We start from the raw sequence: 24,002 nt of genomic DNA on the forward strand, positions 1-24,002 counted from the left end.
ATTGGGCATCAACTGATAAAAAGAAGGCAGGAGTCATAATCATGATATCTGACAAAGCCAAAGTAAAAATTGATCTTGTTAAAAGAGATAGGGAAGGTAATTACATCCTGATAAAAGGCAGTATAGACAGTAAGGAAATATCAGTACTCAACATGTATGCACCAAATGGCATAGCATCCAAATTTCTAAAGGAGAAACTAGTGGAGCTCAAGGATGAAATAGATAGAAAAACTATACTAGTGGGAGACCTGAACCTTCCTCTCTCAGAACTAGATACATCAAACCAAAAAATAAATAAGAAAGAGGTAAGAGAAGTGAATGAAATCTGAGCTTCTTTCAAGGTTTACTTCCTACCAGAAGTCTTTCCTAATCTCCTACTTAGTAGTGCTCTCTCCTTTATCAAAATGCCTTTTTTTCTCTTAGTAAATATTGTATCATCGTGTTCTCCCCTCCCAAAAATGTAAGCTCCTTGAGTACAGGAATTGTGTTTTTTGTTTTTGTTTTTGTTTTTTGCCTCTGTATCTTCAACTTCTGGCATAGTTCTTTGCACTTTAGGGCATTAATAAATGTTTGTTCAAATGAACATTGATCCTACATCTACTTATAAACTGTGAATTCTAAAACTTGGATTATTAACTTCAGAGTATTGTTAAGAGAAAAGAAAAAAGTGATATTTAAAGTGGTCAAGATGATAATAAATAACTAGAGAAGATTGTGCCCCCCCCAAAGAGAGAAAAGCACTTAGGCCATATAAAATCTATTTCAATGTAAGTTGTTGTTTTGTTGTTTTTTTCCCTTCCTTTCTTTCTCCAAGATTTATGAATTACATTTCTAAAGCATCTTTCCTTCCTCAGAGGCCAATCATTATAGCAGGATCAGAATCAGGTGTGATATGATTTCCCCTATCCTCTGGGGATCCTGGATAGGATAATGGATGGATTCTGGTGCTTGAATCAAAGTGGTGGTCCTATGGGGTGGAACATGTGTGGTCCCAAATCTGGTGGGAGGGGGGGGTGAAGGTGCAGTTCCAGGAGTAGGGGGAAAGGCATTATTTATTACTGCTAGAGGACTCCTAGGAAGAAGATTAAAATAATCGGCAGACACTTCAGCTTCTAGAGGAGGAGGAAGAGCTCAGGAAGTCCTGGGACAGGCTCCAGCTTAATTCACTCTTTTTCTTTATCTCTGGCTGCCTGGGATCTTCCCCATTTCACATTAAGCCTTTCCCTATTTACAGTTTGCTGAAGGACTTCTCAGATGCAATCTCTGCAGCTTTTGTTGTAGCAAACTGAAAGAAAGGACACTGTTGCTTCTGTACGACTGTTAAGTTTGGATCCCTCAAAAAGGTAAAAATGATTCTTGATATCATCAGTTTCACTGATTTTATCTTGCAGGCCACAAAAAAACAGTGCTGTAATTAATGGTCTTATCATCTTGTGGATCCAGAAGAGGTATTGTTGAAACCAGTTTTAGAAGCTTAACTTATCATTAATACCATAATATTGCTCTTTGATGGTTTGATCAGCATGAGAGTTAGGGTCCCTAGGCCTCTCACCTCTGTTCAGACAACCTTTTCCTTTTTTTACATTCTCCTTTCATCCAGAGGGAACAAAGATGAGGAAATTATTCCCTTTGTCATAAAGGGTGGTATGATCCAATTTGAGCACCATGTTACTAGTAAATGGTATTGATATGAGGGTACAGGCTTCTCCTAGACACCCCAATACCCGTGAGTGTACATAAAAGACTCATTTTTCCTTGTAGTGCAGGGAAGGTAACTTTGAGCACCTCTGGCCTCTCCTTTCAGTTTTTTTTTTTAAACCCTTACCTTCCGTCTTGGAATCAATGCTGTGTATTGGTTCCAAGGCAGAAGAGTGGTAAGGGCTAGGAATTGGGGGTTAAGTGACTTGCCCAGGGTCACACAGCTGGGAAGTGTCTGAGACCAAATTTGAACCTAGGACCTCCCATCTCTAGGCCTGGCTCTCAATCTACTTAGCTACCCAGCTGCCCCTTCTCCCTTCATTCTTGATGAGTATAGATAAGTACCTCCTAGCTTTCTCCTGTTAAGTATCTATTTTATATCCCAGATATCTGACTATTCTCTAAACTGGACAGTTCATTCCCTTTTGACTTTGAGGCATAGGACATAACCATATGACCCATCTCAGGTTCCAGAGACCTTTTAATATGCCATCATCATCCTATCTCTAGTCACATAGGCCCTTTTGTCAAAAGGGTATAAAACCCCCAAACCCCATCTCCTCAGGGAGGCAGTGTTCCACCTGAAAACTGTCTCCGGGCCTTTCAACAAGTCTTCTAAATTAATAAATTTCTCTTTTTTATTTTTAAGGTAAGTTTTGCAGTCTTGTGAAGGGTAACCTGTCTAGAACCTGGGGTTTCACCTTTAGCTCTTCCACAATGGTATTGTTGTTCCTTCTCCTTTGTTTTCCAAGAGGACTAAGGATATCTACTTCCCAAGAACATGGCTTTCGCCCTCTCAACAGATCATTGTCTTTTTTCTTCAACTCTTCATGACCTCATTTGGGGTTTTCTTGTCAGAAATACTAGAGTGGTTTGCCATTTCCTTCTCCAGCTCATTTTACAGATGAGGAAACTGAAACAGAGTTAGAAATCTCTCACCTAAGGTTCTGGGTATAGTATTCTCTGTTCACAAAACATTTAGGAATATTATCCCTAATGGGCAGTTCTGCATCATGGCCCTGTCAGTAAGCCATGACATTTTGTGGCTTGTTGGTTTGGCACATTGAGGACATCTTAAGTCATGTGCACATGAACTCTGGAACACTATGAATAGGTTGGCACAAATTTTGCATTCTTTTCCATACTTCTCTTTTCTCATCCTTCTGACAGAAAACATAGAAGTCAGGCTCCTACCATTTCTGCCCAATGACCCTTGGAGCTCAGAGAAATCCACACTAGAAGTGGCTGCCTCAATGGTGATGCCATGGGAAGCAAGAGCCAAGGCTCCATCCCATGGGAGGGGCCACTGCCATTGCAGAAGCCCCTTTTTTTCTTTACCTTTCTTGAATCTCCTTTTTACCTCTACTGTGTTGGGCTTAAACCTTCAGGAACAAGTTTAAAATTCTTTTCCTTGGATAGTGGCCAAAACTTCAAGGACTGACTGTGGAAGGTATAAGTGTACCCTTGGGAGATCTATTTTCTTGTTGGGCTTCTTGCCATTGATTAGTTTTGACATCAGCAGAAGTAAGTCACTTCTCTGCTCCATCTCAATCATGTCCGACCCCTTGTGACCCCATTTGGGGTTTTCCTGGCAGCCATACAAGAATAGTTCTCCATTTCCTTCTTTAGCTCATTTTACAGATGAGAAAACTTAGGCAAACAAGGTGAAGTGACTTGCCTAGGGTCACACTGCAGTAAGTGGCTGAGGCCACATTTGAAGTCAGGAAGATGAGTCTTCCTGACTTCCGGCCCGCCATTTACCTTTGGTTGCCACCTAGTACATTCTAAAGCATTAAAAAAAATTGGCTTAGGTCATTCCCAAAGGTCCCTTCCAACTAGAAAATTCTATGAATCTGATAAGTCCCGTATGTACTATAAAAATGCTATGTGGAACACGTATGACTTCAAAATTTATGAAATTTTATATGCTTTGTTTGAGGTGTGCAGAAAATAGAGGATGGAAAATGCCAATAAAGTTGATCTCTGTATCTGCTGCACACTAAAATCAAATGAGTAGTTATGTGATGAAACTGATTTTTTTTTTGGCCAGGCTTCTTTCATTAAAGCTATATGAATCATGGAAACTTGCCTATCAATTTTTTTAAATACAGCCCGCCCCAAAAGTCCTTGGAGTTTCAAGCGAGAAAACACATAAAGAGTTCTTCGTAATAAATTATTCTGTATTGGCTACAGACTTTTCTGTGGGTGAGGCTCTTGGCGAAGAGGGGTGGGGGGAGCGTCAGATGGAGGAGATGCAGCCTCCTCAGGTAAGGGGCAGCTTCCCACACCCTGAGGGATTTCAGCCCAGCAGCACGCAGCGCGATGTACTCTTGCTGGGTACAGTCTCGAGCTTGGGAGAACCTCGCCACGCGCACCAGCGAGCTAGCCAGGGCGCCTCTCTGTTGGAAGAGACCATTAGGGATGCCCGAAGCAGGGTGTTTCGGTCGATTGATTAAACGCCTCCTGGTTCCTGCTGCGCAGTGGAGTGAGCGCTGTTGTGGCCGGCCACCCCTGCTCTTCTAGTCAGGTACTTTGAGCCCCAGGAGCCTCTAGTTCTATTGGAGCGGGAGGAAGAGAGGGAGGAGGAAAGAGGACCGAGTTTGCCTAAGCATCCAGATAGCGGGAGAGAGTCAGGAGCCGGGGAGAAGGCAAACTGGGAAAGACTAAGTGGCAGTGGAGTCTCTGTTTCCGAGCGGCTTTGTCCATAGGACACGGATGTCCTTGTCCTCGGGTCCAGGTAAGTCTTTGGCAGGTGGAGGAGGGTGCAATTTGGGAGCGCCACCTTCTAGTCTGTGCGCTCCCCCAACGTGAAGATTCTCAAGCCCCACTGCACCTGTTGCAAGAGGGCGGGGGGTAAGTGGCAGCGCTGGGGGAGTGATGCTGGCGACAACAGAAGCGTCTCTGTCTGGTCTGTCCTGCTGCTGAGCTGAGCGCCCTTCAGGTCGTGGCCCCCAGCTAGCGGGGGTGGGTGGGGAGGACGAAGGGAAGCTGACTTGAGGATGAATCGAAGCTTCCCTCGACAACCTGCTACCCTTTGCTTTTTCAAATTTGCAAGCCTTAACATCTCTGAAAAATTGTTTGATATAAAAGGTGACAACGAAATATCCAGTGAACTTCTTTCTTTCTTTCTTTCTTTCTTTCTTTCTTTCTTTCTTTCTTTCTTTCTTTCTTTCTTTCTTTCTTTCTTTCTTTCTTTCTTTCTTTCTTTCTTTCTTTCTTTCTTTCTTTCTTTCTTTCTTTCTTTCTTTCTCTCTTTCTTTCTCTCTTTCCTTTCTAAAATGAGTTGAAAACTGTGAGCATCACTCCACAAATGTTTAGTAAGAATGAAAGGACCGAGATATTCGAAGAAATTACTCTCCTGTGTGTTCTAAATAAATTCTACATCAAAACCCACTGCATATAGTTAATATTTAGATTGTTTTCTGAGATATCTAAGTATGATTTCAAATTGAAAATTGCTTGAAAATCTTTCTTGGAAACACCAAGTGACCTTTTAAAACGATTGCATTTTAATTTAATGTTGAGAAATAAAAGTCTACTTGAAAATATGAAATCTATTCAGCTTTTACCTGTCTGAAAAATGCTTTAAAAATAAGGTTAGTGGTTTCTTTTTTATTTGTAAGAATGTTTTAAAATTTTATTAAATGTTGAGCTTACAATTTACAAAATACTTGGTCTTAAACATGTCCTTAATTAATATAGTTTAAAGTGACCTGCACCCACAATGAGTTTATTGCTTGACCTCATATCTCAAAAGGTGCAGCTAATTCATTAGTGTTGGAGTAAGTAAGGGGATAAAAATAAACATTACTTTAAATCTGTATGTATACTAGTTTTTTTTTTCCACTTGCTACATAGAACACAGCAGCAAATGTATTTACTCTCCCAAACTTTTATCAGATTGGAAGAGAAAAACAAAAAAAAAATTTGGGAGCTAACTTGCTGGGTTAAGTGACAAATACTAACTTTGAATAAAATATAGTAGTATACTGAGTACTCAATGAAGTTTGAACTGTTAAGATGGAAATTATACTGATATAACAAAAATACCCAGTTTTAAAATAATGATTTTAAAAGATAAATCAAAAGTATACAATGTGTTTCAAAAGCTTGAAACTACTAAGGACTTTTGGGGTATGCTGTTTTTGAAAAATTGATGTTCAGAGCAAGTTTTCATGATTCATAGAACTGTGATGAATAATTCCAAAATTAGCTGAATCAAAACTTATATTCAACTCTAACAAGTAAATATAGTCTATAAAATTATTAGCTCCTGATTTGATAAGATAGAGCTAAGATAGATTCATTATACAGTATGTCACAAAAGTCTACAGAAACTTTTGGGTCACCATGTTTTTAAGCAACAAATAATACCTTATTTAACTTCAGCAAGCATAACTTCAGCATTTAATGACATCGTTTTCATGAGTCTAATGAGTAAGATACAATTTGGCTATCATATGTCATTATAATGGCCAATTGTGTAATCAACGGGGAAAAAAGGGATGGCAAAAATGTGACCCATAGACTTTCAATTTTGAATTGCCCTTGAACCTTTATTATTCAAGAGAATGTTCTACAGTTAGGAAGAAGGAATCTTCCCATGAAACTTTAGGAAGATCCAAGCAGAGAATACTCATCAAGAATATGTACATGTATATATTTGTTATATACAATATATGTGCATATATGTCTTGTGGGTTAGCTATTAAAGCTTAAAACTGCATAAAGATTTTTGATACACTCTATGTAATCTTTCATTGATTCAGAAAGACAGGGCTAGGGGAGTAGTATTAACATAAAGTATAATTTCAGAGCTAGAAGGGAACCCAGAGAGCCTTTAATCGAATACCACTCATATTATAGATGAAGAAACTGAGAACCCAGAGAGGTGACATGCATTATACAATTTTCCTGAGATTGCTATTTAACTGAATGAAAGAAAATACTATATATTATTTTATAAGATTAAATAAAAAAGCAATGTCATGGGCTAAGTTCTAAATTTAAAAATTATGCCACTTATTGGACACTTAGATATATATTTATGACATTTTATAAGATATTTGCAAAATGCTTTGCAAACCTAAAATACTATATAAATACTGTCATTATTATTGTTCTTATCAGATCTTGTGTTTTCACTTATATAGGTCTCACTAATACGTTATTACAACTAGGTAAAATTATTATGCCATATCTTACATGCATGTGACTTTTTGGTAATCTACTGTAGCCTCTTCATACCCACCAAGCATCTTTCCACTGTTCTTTTGAAAAGTCATTTTGATTCTCCAAAGACCATGGTGTGCTTTGTTGTTGTGCAGTTTGAAAGAGGTGGGTTTTGTGGCAGCAAGCTATTGAGAATCACTGAAAAACTTTCAGTCTCCCAAATACATTCCAGCCTTAAGTTCTTATACTACTCAGGTCTGCATCTAAACCGTCCATCTATAGCACCAAGAAAAATATACTAATATATAGTAATTCGGTGCTTCATATCATAATCTAGGCAATATTCATTTTTACTTTGTTTTTCTAGTACCGATGATTAGACAGAGCTCTTATGAGTTATTTTGGATTTTATTGAGAAGAAGCCTTTATAGTTTTCTGGAGCAAAGTGTAATTAGTTTGATAGCATCAGCATAAGAACACTTTGAGGCTCTTACCATCAATAGAAAATCTACTTTTATTAGGAGACAGTGTTCCTAGAATGCTATCATTGAAGCCAGGAAGACCTGGGTTTAGTTCTGCTCCTGAGATATATTGCCTGTGTGACTAAATATAACACTTAACATCAGGGTTCTTGGCAGCTCTCTAAGACTATATGTTGCAAAGAAGGTGCTGTCTTGCATGGATAGAGGAAGTTTCCTCACCTGTTAGTTCCCCAAAGCAATGAAAATCCTATTTCTCTATTCTTTTGTTAAGTAAGACCTTATGCAGGGCATATTCCACCTTGACTGGCATTAAGATTCAGTTAATTATTGAACAAAATTATTTCAGTAGTATATTTTTCATAGGGGTTTGCATGATTTTGATCTATGTGTGGTATTCATTTTTGTAGACTATCCTTTAAGGCCATCTTTTGATTTACCAAATAAAATGTTCTTTTAAAATCATAAATAATGAATAATGTGAGATCTTATATTATTGTCAGTTATATGACAATGTTTTTCTATGTGAAATTGACTACAAAAAAATCTGCCTGTTCTCTTTCTTATGTCTGATATAGTCCATTTTCATATTATACATATGTGTGTGTGTATATATATATATATATATAATTAATTCTGAGTATGGAAAACATTTGGTTTTCTATTCATTGATGGGTATTAATAGTTAAGTCCCAAGGCACCCAGAAGTTAGGTGACTTGCCCAAAATAATATAACTAATCCTTCAGCAACTCAACAATCATTTATTAAAAACTTTCTATATGCTAGGCATTGTGCTAAAAGCCCTGAGGATACAGTGAAAGGGGGAAAAAAAACCTCACTGCTAGTGCTCTAAGAGCTCACAGTCCAACAAGCATCAGGGGCAGGATTTGAACACAGATTATCCTGACCCAGTGAAAAACCTTTCTTTAAAAATTTTTCAGAAAAGCATAGGGATTTGGATGGGTAGTTGTAGACTTATGACTTCTATGTAAGGCTTGTATAAAGTGAAGGTAATTCTTTCTTATCAGTGCTGCAGGATGGCAACTGTTTTGCATTTTACTGCCTCAAAGGGTATTTTGGGGAGCATTGAGAGATTAGATGTCTTACATGGAATCATGCAACTAATATGTGTGAAAGTCTGGACTTGAATCCAGGTCTTCCTGGGTTATCTTAATCTGTTAATTATCCCTTAATCTATGGTGTCCTCTGTCATTTTAAAGAGATGTGAAAACAGAATTGAGTCTGTAGTTGCTTCAAGTTTATCTGTTGATTATCTCTTTTATATGAGAGTTCATCTGGGCAGTAAAATATTGATTGAATGAATTAATTACCAATTTATTTGGGACAACTCTCCTGGACCTTATCTCTAAATCTGTAACTTGAAACACTTTTCTTTCATTTCCTTCTTTGTGTAGATTTTTCAGGGATCTTCTTTCTTTGTACCTAATTTCAAGCATTTGGGGCTCTTATCTATCAAATAATGATATTTCTCTTTAGTCACCTGGATGGAAATGTGTCATATGAAAACATTTGATATTTCTGGTGAAAAATCACATGATTCAGTTGCCTGTATAATTAACCCTACATTACTATTAATTGTTGGAAAGAAAGGATGAAAGCTATTTTGTTTAAAGTTTATCATCCCTTGAAATTATTAATAAATCAAAATATTACTTAAATTGATTTTCTTACCATAACATTTAAATATTTATATGCTGATAAAACTGGACTATTTGATGCAGAACAAAAGTGAAAATATTAATGAATTGGTCAGATCTTTTCTTTCTTTTTTTTAAACAATTTATTCAAAACAAAGTCAGGCAAATGGCTTTTTCTCACATGATACGCATGCCTGGTTTCCTCCTTTCACATTCAGCTGGGAGGGCATCTTCTCACAGAACCCTGTGCTTCCTATTATGTCTGGGCGTTGGGCCACACACAGAGCCATTGCACCTGAGTATACCCCTGCCTGTGTCACCCTGACAAGAAGCATGGCAGAGGAGGAGGAGGAGGGTGGAGTTAGGGAGCTAGCTACTTTTATTTTCCCAGAGCCCCTGTGATGTACTGTGTTCTGAAAACTGTACACAGCCAATACATTTCTCTGTCTACTAAACAGGTAACTCTGAGAGCCATTTTGCTTTTCTATTATGGTAACATTAAATTGGCTTTACTTGAAAATCTAGGAAAGGGAGTGGCGAGAAACTTATTCATTCAATAGGCATTTCTTAAATGCGCAGTTTGTATAAAGTACAAACAGAAATGCCCCAGTTTTGCATGAAGGAGAAAACTGAATTGTGCTCAGAGTTCTTGGCATATTTTCAACAAGTTAGTTTTAAATTTATGCTAATGGACCATTTTAGGGTTTGTATATTTTTAGTTTTTTGGGGTAGGGCAATTTCTTTTTCCCTCTGAACTTTACAAACATTCTATATATATCAAGAGAACAGATGATGTCCATGTTTTAAAAATTAAAGTAGTTGATTATGCTTATACTCAGTGCCTCATCTGGTGTACAAAACACTTTTCCCTCAAATACATTTTCTGAATTGATCCTATATATTTGAGCTTTGAACTCTTTCATGCTTTATTAGTGGCTACTTTATTAGGGGTTTAACATGGCCTTAATCCAGCCATCTGTTCGGGTTTTTTGGCACATCAGCAGATCTGTGGTGCTGGTTAGAGCCAAAGAAATTTCCCACATTTTTAAAGGTTAGGGAAAGAGCTACCTTTCTGAATAGATTTCAAATAATTCTCAGCAAGACAATGGTGCAGAACTGAAGTAAAAATGCATGTCATTCTTTGAAGCACAAGGTCCCCTGTCTGTCTTTAGCTTTGCTGAATGGCAATTAGCATTTCAACTAGCCAATTTGGTTACTTGCTACGAAGTACTTGGGTTTGTAATTTGCTGCTCTCAGTTTGGTGCTGTTAAGAACTGGCTCTTATGTAATCCTCTCAAAGTACCTTTCTTTCCAGCATGGTTATTGTTGCTGGTCTTAAATAACTAATCAACAAAGAGATTCTGTTGTCTTGAACTATAGGGTGCCATAGACCAAGGAAAATGAAATGGCAAGCTAATAAGGGAATGATTGTAATTATTAAATCGTCGTTATTGAAATGTGGCACAGGTTGAAAGATGCAGAATAGCTTCAAATAAAATGCAGTTCTAAGGAGGGGAAAAAGGAGAGTATTGTGAGGAACTGCTGAATAGTTTATTTCTGTTTGTACTTTGTTAAGTCAATAAATAGGGAGCACAAATATGAGAATAAATTAGTGGAATATAGAGGCCTCAACAATTTTTAAAAGGCAGTTCTTAAGTTATTCAGATTGATTTTCTTCTTTCTGAGAAAAAGAATCCTATGGGGAATATGTGTAAAAGATAAATGTAAAAAATCAATCCTCTACTTGAATGTGATAATGAAGTAACTATGTCTAATCCAAGTACAGAGGCTGTAGGTTACTTTCGTATCTGCATGATCATTTTAAAATGTGGATTTTGTTAGCAGCCTCTTTAGTAATGTATTCTGGTAATTAGGTGACATCATTTTTTCATAATGCATGCCTGAATTCATCTGTAAGGAATATGCCATGATAATCCTTTTGTCAGTATAATTGAAGTGATAATATCCTTTAATCCATATCACAGGACTATATTTCAGTTCAGTTCACCTTGCAAATCAGTGTTCTCTAGAGAATATCCAATTATACAATGATTTGAAAGAATAATAACAAACTCATTTTTCAAAGAATTCTTAACATGGAATAGAGAAGTGAAAAGAGAAGGAAGAATTATTTTAGATTTGTGTCCTTTAAATGACAAATATAACTTGAGGATATTTGAGGGTAATATAACTAGGGGTGTGCTGGAGGCAGCTGGATCCTACTCACCAGAGCTGTATGAGCATTCACACTTTAGGAATCAGCAAACACTACAAACCAGGGTTCAATTTATTGTCTTGTTGACTGTTTAGACTTAAAAATGGTTTCCAGAAAATATTAATGATGAAAATTATAATCAAATGTGTGTCACAATGCATTTTTCCTCCTGAAGGGCTAGTTATTAAAACATCTACTAGCACATACCTGAATATAACTCTATGTAATATAGATAGATAGATATCTATCTGTATCTTATATAGATATATGCATATGCACATATAGATAGATAATAGATACCTGTTATTTGTGGTTATGCAAAAAAGCCTTTATACAATTAAAATTTTGGAGTAATTACAGAAATTCATCACTTAGCACTGCTATCTAGGCAACCAATTGGCCAGTGATGACAAGAAGTAATCAGAAAAATGGAAAATTTAAATAAGAAGTTTAGTTTGCCTTTTGATATCTTGTTTGATTTCAGTGTGGAACAGGAATCATGAAAGGGACAGGACTCACGCTGAACCTTAAAAGATGGCTAGGATTTAGAAAGGCAGAGAGCAATGTATGTTGTATTATAAGTTTGAGAAATAACATCAACAAAACCATGAAGGCAGAATGGGCAAGTTAACAGTGAGTAACCAGGCTGCTTAGAGTAGAGGTTCAAGCTGAGGAATACTGTAAAATAAGTTTTGAATGTTATATTAGTATCAGTTTGTGGGTGACCTTGATTTGCAGGTAAAGGAATTTGGACTTTATCTTGTAGGGACTAGGGAAGTTTTGAGAATTATTTAGAGATAATTTTTAGTAAGGTTTATCTGGTGGATATGGGCAGGATAGATTAAATATGGAAGATGATTGAAAAGGATTTTATGATAATACAAAATTGAAATAGTGGGCTTGAATTACAGTGGTGACAGTAGGAATGGAAATGAATGAATAAATGAATGTGAAACATTACAGAAGAAGAATCATTAGAACTTGTTGACTGATTGGATTTCGAGGATAAGTGAGATGGATAAGCAAAAAAATAAGTCAGAATTTTAGAGCTTGGATGACTTGCAGAGGGATGGTACTTTAGTTACAGATACTTTGTGCATATACCTACATCCTAATAGCAAGAGATAATCTAGGTAGCTAGGTGGCACAAGGGCAGCTAGGTGGAGCAATGGCTAGAGGGCTGGGCTTGGAGTCAGAAAGATTATCTTCCTGAGTTCAAATCTGGTCCGAGACATATTAGTTGTGTAACCCTGGGCAAGTCATTTAACCCTGTCTGCCTTATTTTCCTGATATGTAAAATGAGTTGGAGAAGGAAATGGCAAACTACTCCAGCATCTTTTCTAAGAAAACCCCAAATGGGGTCATGAACAGTCAGATGCAATTGAAAAATGACTGAACAACAAGAAGATATCTGGAAAATAATAGTCACAGAAACAAATTCAATATGTAACACTCAGAAGTAAGGCAGAGTCTAGAGGCCAATTGGCGAATCAGTCAGTCAACAAGTATTTATTAAACATCAGCTAATTGTCAGGCAATATGAAAAAAAGCAGAAATGTCTCTTGACCTCAAGGAGCTTATATTCCACTGGAAAGATATAACATGTTCTCAGATAAATAAATATAAAGTAATTTTTGCTGGAGAAGGGATTTATCTGGGGAGAAAAGGGAAAAGTCCCCAAAGGAAACTGCATTTGAGCTGAGCCTTGAAGGAAGCTAAGGGTTCAAGAGCAAGGAAGTAGAACTTCAGTGGCATGAAGAATGAGGGGGTGGGAGGGGGGAGAGTGTTTGTGCAGGAGACAAACTGTGCAAAGCCACAGGGGCAGAGAAGACTATGTAGGTTGTTTGGCTGTACTGTAGATTGTTTGAAGGGAAGCAAATTGTCAGTAGCCAAAAAAGACAGGCAGGAGCTAGATTGTGAAGCACCTTAAATTCCAGACAGAGGACTTTATATATTCTGGAAATAATGACCACAGATGCAAGAACACTTTTTGAGTGTACAATAAAGAACCATTATGCATTTATGTGTTTATATTTTAAAATGACAGATAGGTGATGGTTACTTGCAGTAGTAATTTACAAATATGAAAAACTTATGTGAATGTGTACAAAACATATATTTAGTTGCATGTGTATTTATACATGTGTGTACCAGAACAAATGCTTTCTGAACCTAGGTTACCTTATTGAATATGTGTTTTGGGATAGTGTTTGGAATCGTGAATGACTATCTTAGGTATAATTGCTGTGTTTGTATTTCATATACAGTATTCTCCAAGTCTAGTATGCAAATATCAACTACTGAGACAATTATAATGCAGACAGAGTTGTCTCACAGTGCATGTTATCCACCAATCGCCCTTTTCCTCTTCAACCTGAATTTTTAGCTCTTGATTCCTGACTGTTCCTATAAATAATAATTATTCGTATGTTTTAGATATAGACCAATATGGGAACTTGCTTTTCTTGGCTTTATGCATATTTCTTACAAAGCTTTTGTTTTTCCTTTTTTTCCCTCCCCTAATGGGAGGGAAGAGAGGAAAAGAAAATAAATGTTTGTTAATTAAATAAAATGAAATAAAATAAAAGTTTAAAAATAATAACAATATTCACAATTAGAAAATATCTTGATCCATATAGCCTTTGAAATTTATTCCTTGAATCATCAGACCTTGTTCAATTTATTTACCAGTGTTTACTTAAATTATTTACCAAAATGATTATTTGGGTACTTAAATATATGAAACTCACATTCACTTTTATTCTCCTCTTTTTTGTTCATATTCTTTCTTTCTTGTGGGGGAATCTTAATTGTCAGTGATGGGATTGTAGTTATATTCTATTATTTCCTAGCTGTTTTCAGAGCCCTTAGTTGCTGTCTTGAATTCCCTTGGCTTCATCTAGCACCCTAACAATGTTGCTACTCAGGTCTAAATGCATTCAAAAAGTACAAATATAAATAAGTTACTTAAATAAATAGTTAAATGTACCTGGAATGTGGAAAACATTTTTATTCTAGGAGGTCAGCATTCTGGACAGGTTCTCATATCCAAAATATGTTGTGAATATTAAATTATTGTTATATTGTTGCAATATGTTAGTTATTGGTAGAGATTATACCTGACTCCTTGCTGTTGGTCTTCATTAGAGACTCATAGAGGGCATCTAAACAGTATTTGTTGTCAAGCAAAATGCTATATTGTATTTGTTTTCTTTGTTTCCAAGATTACATATGGGATTAAGAAAATAAACATCATTTTTGTTATCCTAAGAATTCTTAGTAAGGATAAGAAAATGAACCTTTGAAATGAAAAGTGTCACTAATCTACTCATCCACTACCAGCAAGTTGCTGGTAAAAGCAAACTAGTAAATGGATATTAGTTCTGTTATATCTGCATTCGTGTACATAAATCTGTAAAAACATTTTTTAATGATGTATTTTGTTTTCATATCAAAATTATTTCTCAGAAAGAAAAAGAAAACAACCATCCTCCAGACTGATGGCTCCTTGTGACAAAGAGTAACTAAACTGAAGAGAATCATCCAATCAGGGATGCTAGCTAGTAGTGTCTATATTGTTCTGCTCTGGAATATGAATTCTTAAATTATCTGAAAAAATTTTAATTTGTACTCAATAACTGATCAACAATATAGAAAAAATCACCATTATAAATAATTCAAACCTTTCTAGGCAGCTTTAGATTTCAGTTTCAGAGTAGACTTCAATTTGTTCAGCATTCACCTTGGAAAAAACCCTAGAAATGTGTGATTCTAAAACTGTTGCACACTTGAGCCAATTTAAATCCCCTGGAAACATTGCCATAATTTACTTAATGTTCTTTTTTATTTTATGTTTTTAATTAAATTTTATTTTTTCAAACATAGAGTTAAGCAAAACAAATTTCTGCATTGGTCATGTCCCTAAACCCTACAAAATGTTTCAAAATTATGCCATCAGCTGTCTGTCAGGTGACAAATAGGATGTTTCACCCTAAGTCCTCTGGAATTGTGGTTGAACATTGCATTTATGCAATGTTTAAAAGTATTTCAGAACTGCTTATAATTAAAATGTTGTTATTGTATAAATTTTTATTTGACTTTTAATGAAAACATTTTGCATAACCTAAAAAAGTCTATATTTATACATGTAAATCTGATCTTAAATATTTTTAGCAGTTAGATGAAAAAAAAATCCACATCAGGTCTCTTGGTAATAACTCTTACCCTAACAAAAGCTTCCTAGCTTCTAGTCAATGATCCAGTTATTTTAAGCAGTATTTTACATAAGAGAATTCAGTAAATATTTGGATTTCTCTGTTGAGTATTTCTCTTCTCCCCCCTTTCAGAATTTTTATTTTAATTTTTGTTATGCAGAACTTGACAAACATTGACAAATTTTCATATATGAATTTTTATATAATATGAAGAACAGAATAAAGGATTTTATATTACAGTGATTTTCTATTCTGTATACTGTGGTATCTATATATAGTCAATATTTTAGTTCCATAGTTTTCTTGATGATGATCCCTTTGAACTGACTTTTGTTCTTTTCTGTACATTAAAAAAGTACTTCATTGTCTTTTCTTTTTTTAAAATCAGTAATATGACTTCTCTTCTTGCCACCCTCTTCCCGAAAAACCCCCATTCCTTCTAATAAACATAGTTAAACAAAACAAATTCACAAATTGGCTATGTCTAAAAAATGTGTTCCTGTCATTAATTGAAGAATGACTGAATAAGTTGTTTTATATAATATTACTTAAAAAATAGTTTTCCATGTTTCCATGATACATTTTCTTTCCCTCCCCTCTTCTCTCCCTCCTCCTGGAGCCAGCAAGCAATTCCACTGGATTATACAAATGTTGATTTGTATACCTTGATACATACCTATTTCCATATTATTCATTTTTGCAATAGAGCAATCTTTTGAAACCAAAACCCCAAATCATTCTATATACCCATATAAACAAGTGACAAGTTTTTCTTCTGTGTCTCTACTCCCACAGTTCTTTCTCTCCATGTGGATAGCATTCTTTCTACTAAGTTCCTTGGTGTTGTCCTGGATCATTGTATTGCTATTAGTGGCAAAGTACATTACATTTGGTCTTTCCACAATGTTTCACTTTCTGTGTACAATGTTCTCTTGGTTCTGAGTGTTGCATTCTTCATCAGTTCATGGAGGTTCTTCCAGTTCATATAGAAATCCTACAGTTCATCATTCCTTACAGCACAATAGTATTCCATTACCATCATATTCCACAATGTGTTCTGCCATTTCGCAAATGAGGGAAACCCCTCATTTTCCAATTTTTTGCTACCACAAAGAGTGTGGCTATGAATATTTTTATACAACCCTTTTTATTATCTCTTTGGGGTACAAATCTAGTAGTGGTATTGCTGGATGAAAGGGCATGCATTCTTTTAAAGTACTTTGGACATAATTCCAAATTGCCTTCCAGAATGGTTGGCTCAATTCACAACTCTACCAGCAATGTATTAGTGTCCTAATTTTGTAATATCTCCTCCAACATTTATTATTTTCCTTTATTGCTATATTGGCAAGTCTGCTAGGTGTCAAGTAGTACCTCAGAGTTGTTTTGATTTGTAATTCTCTAATCAGGAGGGATTTAGAACACTTTTTCATGTGATTATTGATAGTTTTGATTTCATCATGTGAAAACTGCCTATTCAGATCCTTTGGCCATTTGTCAATTGGGAAATGGCTTAATTTCTTGTACATTTGACTTAGTTCCTTATATATTTGGGAAATTAAACCTTTGTCAGAGAGTTTTGTTATAAAAATGTTCTCCCATTTTGTTGCTTTCCTTCTAATTTTGGTTGCAATGGTTTTGTTTGTACAACTCCTTTTTAATTTGATATAATCAATGTCATTCATTTTAGATTGTTTTTATGTTAAGAATTTTTTTTTTACTTTTAAACATTATTTTATTTGGTCATTTTCAAACATTATTCATTGGAAACAAAGACCATTTTCTTTTCCTCCCCGCCCTCCCACCACCACTCCCATAGCCGATGAGTGATGCTACTGGGTATCACATGTGTCCTTGATCTGAACCCATTTCCATGTTGTTGGTATTTGCATTAGGGTGTTAATTTAGAGTCTCTCCTCAATCATATTCCCTCAACCCCTGTAGTCAAGCAGTTGCCTTTTCTTGCTGTTTTTACTCCCACAGTCTATCCTCTGCTTGTGGATAGTGTTTTTTCTCCTAGATCCCTGCAGATTGTTCAGGGACATTGCATTGACACTAGTGGAGAAGTCCATTACATTTGATTGTACCACAGTATATTAGTCTCTGTGTACAATGTTTTCCTGGTTGTTCCAGTTTCCATGGAATTCCTCCACTTTATTATTCCTTTTAGGACAATAGTATTCCATCACCAACATATACCACAATTTGTTCAGCCATTCCCCAATTGAAGGGCATCCCCTCATTTTCCAATTTTTGGCCACCACAAAGAGTGCAGCTATGAATATTTTTGTACAAGTCTTTTTCCTTATTATCTCTTTGGGGTACAAACCCAGCAGTGCTATGACTGGATCAAAGGGCAGACAGTCCTTTATCGCCCTTTGGGCCTAGTTCCAAATTGCCCTCCAGAATGGTTGGATCAATTCACAGCTCCACCAGCAATGAATTAATGTTCCTACTTTGCCACATCCCCTCCAGCATTCATTATTTTCCTTGCTGTCATGTTAGCCAATCTGCTAGGTGTGAGGTGATACCTCAGAGTTGTTTTAATTTGCATCTCTCTGATTATAAGAGAATTAGAACACTTCTTCATGTACTTATTAATAGTTTTGATTTCTGAAAATTGCCTATTCATGTCCCTAGCCCATTTATCAATTGGAGAATGACTTGATTTCTTTGTACAATTGATTTAGCTCTTTGTAAATTTGAGTAATTAAACCTTTGTCAGAGGTTTTTGTTATGAAAATTGTTTCCCAATTTGTTGCTTCCCTTCTGATTTTAGTTACATTGGTTTTGTTTGTACAAAACCTTTTTAATTTGATGTAGTCAAAATTATTTATTTTACATTTTGTGACTCTTTCTAAGTCTTGCTTGGTTTTAAGATCTTTCCCTTCCCAAAGGTCTGACAAGTATACTATTCTGTGTTTGCCTAATTTACTTATAGTTTCCTTCTTTATGTTCAAGTTATTCACCCATTCTAAGTTTGTTGGTGTAGGGTGTGAGGTGTTGATCCAAACCACATCCTCTCCCACACTGTCTTCCAATTTTCCCAGCAGTTTTTATCAAATAGTGGAGTTTTGTCCCCAAAACTGGGGTCTTTGGGTTTGTCATAGACTGTCTTGCTGAGGTCATTTACCTCAAGTCTATCCCATTGATCCTCCTTTCTGTCTCTTAGCCAGTACCAAATTGATTTGATGACCACTGCTTTATAGTATAGTTTGAGATCTGGGACTGCAAGGACTGCAAGTCCTCCTCATGTCGCATATTTTTTTTTTCATGATTTCCTTGGATATCCTTGTCTTTTGTTCTTCCAAATGAACTTAGTTATGGTTTTTTCTAATTCAGTAAAGAAGTTTTTTGGTAGTTCAATGGATATGGCACTAAATAAGTAAATTAATTTTGGTAGGATTGTCATTTTTATTATGTTAGCTCATCCCACCCATGAGCAATGAATGTTTTTCCAATTGTTTGGATCTAGTTTTAACTGTGGAGAGTGTTTTGTGCTTGTGTTCATATAGTTCCTGTGTTTGTCTCGGCAGATAGATTCCTAAGTCTTTTATATTGTCTAGGGTGATTTTAAATGGTATTTCTCTTTCTAATTCTTGCTGCTGAAATGGGTTAGAGATATATAGAAATGCTGATGATTTATTTTGTATCCTGCAACTTTGCTAAAGTTGTCGATTATTTCGACTAGCTTTTTGGTTGATTCTCTAGGATTCTTTAAGTAAACCATCATATCATCTGCAAAGAGTGATAGCTTGGTCTCCTCATTGCCAATTTTAATACCTTCAATTTCTTTTTCTTCTCTGATTGCTACTGCTAGTGTTTCTAGTACAATGTTAAATAATAACGGTGATAATGGGCATCCTTGTTTTACTCCTGATCTTATTGGGAAGGCTTCGAGTTTATCCCCATTGCAGATGATGTTTGCTGATGGTTTTAGATATATACTATTTATTATTTTTAGGAAAGGCCCTTCTATTCCTATACTTCCTGATGTTTTCAATAGAATGGGTGTTGTATTTTATCAAAGGCTTTTTCTGCATCTTTTGAGATAATCATGTGATTTTTGTGTGTTTGCTTATTAATATGGTCAATGATGTGGATGGTTTTCCTAATATTGAACCATCCTTGCATTCCTGGTATGAATCCTGCCTGGTCATAGTGGATAACCCTTGTGATGACTTGCTGGAATCTTTTTGCTAGTATTCTATTTAAGATTTTTGCATCTGTTCATTAAGGAGATTGGTCTATAGTTTTCTTTCTCTGTTTTTGAGCTGCCTGGCTTTGGGATCAGTACAATGTTTGTGTAGTAAAATGAATTTGGTAGAACTCCTTCTTGGCTTATTCTGTCAAATAGTTTGTTTAATATTGGGATTAGTTATTCTTTGAATGTTTGATAGAATTCATTTGTGAATCCATCTGGACCTGGGGATTTTTTCTTAGAGAGTTTTTTGATAGCTTATTCAATTTCTTTTTCTCATATGGGGTTGTTTAGGTAATTTATTTCTTCCTCTTTTAGTCTAGGCAATTTATATTTTTGTAAGTATTCATCCATATCACCTAGATTGCCATATTTGTTGCCATATACTTGGGCATAGTAGTTTTTAATGATTGCCTTAATTTCCTCTTCATTAGAGGTGAGGTCTCCTTTTTTATCTTGGATATTGTCAATTTGGTTTTTTTCTTTCCTTTTTTTAATTAGACTAACTAGTAATTTGTCTATTTTATTTGTTTTTTTTTTCAAAATACCAGCTTCTAGTCTTATTAAATCAATAGTTCTTTGACTTTCAATTTTATTAATTTCTCCTTTGCGTTTTAGGATCTCTAATTTAGTCTTCATCTGAGGATTTTTAATTTGTTGACTTTCTAGTTTTTAAATTTGCATGCCCAATTCATTGACCTCTGCCCTTCTTAATTTGTTAATATATGAACTCAAGGATATAAATTTCCCCCTGAGTACTGCTTTGGCTGCATCCCATAGGTTTTGAAAGGATATCTCATCATTGTCATTTTCTTCAATGAAGTTATTAATTGTTTCTACAATTTGTTCTTTAACTAACTGGTTTTGGAGAATCGTATTGTTTAATTTCAATTAATTTTTGATTTACCTCTCCATGTTCCCTTACTAATTATTATTTTCATTGCATTGTGATCTGAGAAAGTTGCATTTCTTATTTCTGCTCTTTTGCACTTGTTTGCAATGTTTTTATGCCCTAATACATGGTCAATTTTTGTGAATGTACCATGTGCTGCTGAAAAGAAGATATATTTCTTTTTGTTCCTATTTATTTTTCTCCACATGTCTACTAACTCTATTTTTTCTAAGATTTCATTCAATTCTCTCACCTCTTTTTAATTTATTTTTTGGTTTGATTTATCTAGTTCTGAGAGAGGAAGGTTCAGGTCTCCCACTAGTATAGTTTTTCTATCTATTTCATCCTTGAGCTCCACTAGTTTCTCCTTTAGAAATTTGGATGCTATGCCATTTGTTGCATACATGTTGAGTACTGATATTTCCTTACTGTCTATACTGCCTTTTATCAGGATGTACCTTCCTTATCTCTTTTAACTAGATTTATTTTTACTTTGGCTTTGTCAGATATCATGATTGTGACTCCTGCCTTCTTTTTATCAGTTGATGCCCAATAGATCTGGCTCCATCCTCTTACGTTCACCCTATGCGTATCTACCTTCTTCATTTGTGTTTCTTGTAGACAACATATGGTAGAGTTTTGGATTCTAATCCACTCTCCTATTTGCTTGCATTTTATGGGTGAGTTCTTTCCATTCACATTCAGAGTTATGATTTCTAGCTGTGTATTTCCCAGCATTCTGATTTCTACTCCTGGTCCTGCCTTTTCTTCTTTCACTATTTCCTTCTACACCAATGTTTGTTTTTATTCGAACCCCCTAGTTCCCACCCTTATTTTACTTCTCTTTCTACCACCCTCCCTTCTTATTCCCCCACCTCTTATTTTCCCTGTAGTCTTTCTAAATTTACCCCCCGCCCCCTTCTTCCCTTGTACTGCTTCCCTCACCACCAGTCTGTTTGTTACCCTTCCTCTTCCCTATAGGGTGAAAATCTATTCTCTGCCCCAATGGACTGGATTGTTCTCCCCTCTTTGGGTCAATTTCAAAGCATGTAAGAATTGAGTATTTCCTATCTCTGACCTCTTTACCCTTCCAGTGTATTGATGTTCTCCCCACTCTCACCACAAGCTTCTTTGTGACATATAAATTTACCCCCATTTGTTTCTTTTCCCATTTCTTTTAATATTAACCTATTTTTAGCTCTAGTTATATATATACACATATATACACATACACATATGTATGTATTTATGCATGCATATATCTATATACCTATTTATGTCTTGTCCTTTCATCTTATATAGTTTGTCACTGTTCCCTCTAAGTGTACTTTTAGCTGCTGTTACAAGGGAATCACTTTAAAAGACTGATATATATTAATTTAAGGTCGCCAAGGAATCAGCTATGTAATTCCTAAATGAAAAACTCAAGTCAGCCGTCAGCCTTTTTTGGAGTTTAATTACAATAGGAGCAAGAAAGGAATTAGAGATATATATAGAGAGAGAAAGGGGAGAGAAGGGAATAGGGCTTAAATACCCCTTCTGTTTAGGCTGGGCCAAAAGGCCCAAGCCCTTAGATAGCTGGGGCAAAGAAAAGAGATCAGTCCCTATTACTCACGTGTCCAAAATGGAGAAACAGTCTCAGAGGCCCCCACCTTCAGCTTCCTTCAGAGCAAGCTTCCCCCGACCCAGGAACCACACCGACCAAAAAAAATCAACCACCTCCAGTCTCCAGACCCTCCTATCTTTAAGGACACCATCCAAGTTGCCTCCCCTCAGTCCTCACATCTACCAATCACTCTTCATCAATTTCCCTGTCAATGGAGGCTCTCACTTAACCCAGGACCGCCCAGAGGTTTCTGGCTTTTGCACATGTCTGTTGAAGGTCATATTTTCAAATGATTAAATCTATACTCCTTTGCTACAGCCCTTTCTAAATCCTGTTAACTTGAGTATGGTAGAGATTGGAATAATTAAATTTTGGTCTAGGCTGCAGCCCTTACTCAATCCTATTAGGACTGAATAGGGTGGAGTATCTCCATTGTATCAATTCTAAAATCAATCAAGACTCAAAGAAATTCCTGTTCTATGCTTAAGCATAGGTCAAAGTCCTTTCCATTGTTCAGCAAAGGGTTTCTGTCCTAAAGTAATCTTAAGAAGGGAAGAGAAGGAACCTCCCATGCCAATGGAGTTCCCATTCCAATAGACTATCAGTAAGAAATTTTCCAAGTATGAAATATCCCAATGGTGAAATTTCCAACATTTATAAGTCTAAGGAATTTTGAGGTTTACACTGCCCAGGTAATAACATTTTTTAAGAGTTACTAATGACCTCTTTTCTTATAGGGATACATATAATTTTAACTTATTGAGTCTCTTAAAAATTTTTTGTTTTTTTTGTTTTTCTTTTTTCCCTCTTTTTTAATTACCTTTTGATGATTCTCTTGAGTTCTGTGCTGGGACATCAAATTTTCTGTTCAGGTCTGGTCTTTTCTTTACGAATTCTTGGAAGTCTTCTATTTTGTTGAATGACCATACTTTCCCCTGTAAGAATATAGTCAGTTTTGCTAGGTAGTTGATTCTTGGTTGTAGACCTAGTTCCCTTGCTTTCTGGAATATCATATTCCATGCCTTTTGGTTCTTCATTGTGGATGCAGCCAGATCCTGTGTTATCCTCACTGTAGTTCCGTGGTATCTGAATGACTTCTTCTTGGCAGCTTGTAATATCTTTTCTTTGGTCTGATAGTTCTTGAATTTGGCTATAACATTCCTGGGTATTGTCACTTGGGGATTAAGTACAGGAGGTGATCAGTGGATTCTTTCAATCTCCACTTTCCCCTCTTGTTCTAGGATATTGGGGCAGTTTTCTTGAATAATTTCCTGTAGTATGATGTCCAGGCTTTTTCTTTTGTCATGGTCTTCTGGTAGACCAATGATTCTTAAATTGTCTCTCCTTGAACTATTTTCTAAATCCTCTGTTTTGTGAATGAGATGTTTCATATTTTCCTCAATTTTTTCATTCTTTTGGTTTTCTTTTATAGTGTCCTGCTGCCTTGTGAGGTCACTTAATTCTAGTTGTTGTATTCTGATTCTTAAAGACTAGATTTCATCTCTGGCTTTTTGGTCATCCTTTCCTTCTGGTCTGATTTTCTTTGGATGTCATCTTTCATCCTCATTACCTCGTCTTTCATTTCCTTTTTCTCAACTTTCATATTCTTTGACTCATCTTTCATCTCCTTCGACTCTTCTTTCATCTCCTTTTCCTCATTTTCCAGATGGTTGATTTTGGCTTCCAAGACACTATTTTCTGTTTCCAGATCTTAGTTTTTAAGTTCTTTTCCCAATTGTCTTCAGCCTCTCTTAATTGTGTTTTGAATTGTATTTTGAGTTCTTCCAAAGCCTGTATCCAAGTCACTGGGATTTCTGATTTTTCCTTTGCTGGTCCCTCCCCCTTTTATTGTTCACTCATTGCTCG

At 35.9% G+C, this 24,002-nt stretch overlaps 1 protein-coding gene and 1 pseudogene across 1 annotated transcript in view; one reads left to right on the top strand and one right to left on the bottom strand.

The window, feature by feature from the left end:
* Window positions 1-282: 282 nt before the first annotated feature.
* On the bottom strand, window positions 283-3,253 carry LOC100619569 (pre-mRNA-splicing factor RBM22-like; annotated as a pseudogene).
* A 1,045-nt stretch (window positions 3,254-4,298) lies between these two features.
* Window positions 4,299-24,002, top strand: part of ADGRV1 (adhesion G protein-coupled receptor V1) — a 778,411-nt gene continuing 758,707 nt past the window's right edge. The window contains exon 1 of the mRNA XM_001366741.4: window positions 4,299-4,435. Coding sequence (XP_001366778.3) covers window positions 4,414-4,435 — 22 coding nt within the window. The 5' untranslated portion in view covers window positions 4,299-4,413. The remainder of the gene's footprint in view (window positions 4,436-24,002) is intronic.

Source organism: Monodelphis domestica, chromosome 3 (genome assembly GCF_027887165.1).
Source record: "Monodelphis domestica isolate mMonDom1 chromosome 3, mMonDom1.pri, whole genome shotgun sequence".
Lineage (NCBI taxonomy): Eukaryota > Metazoa > Chordata > Mammalia > Didelphimorphia > Didelphidae > Monodelphis > Monodelphis domestica.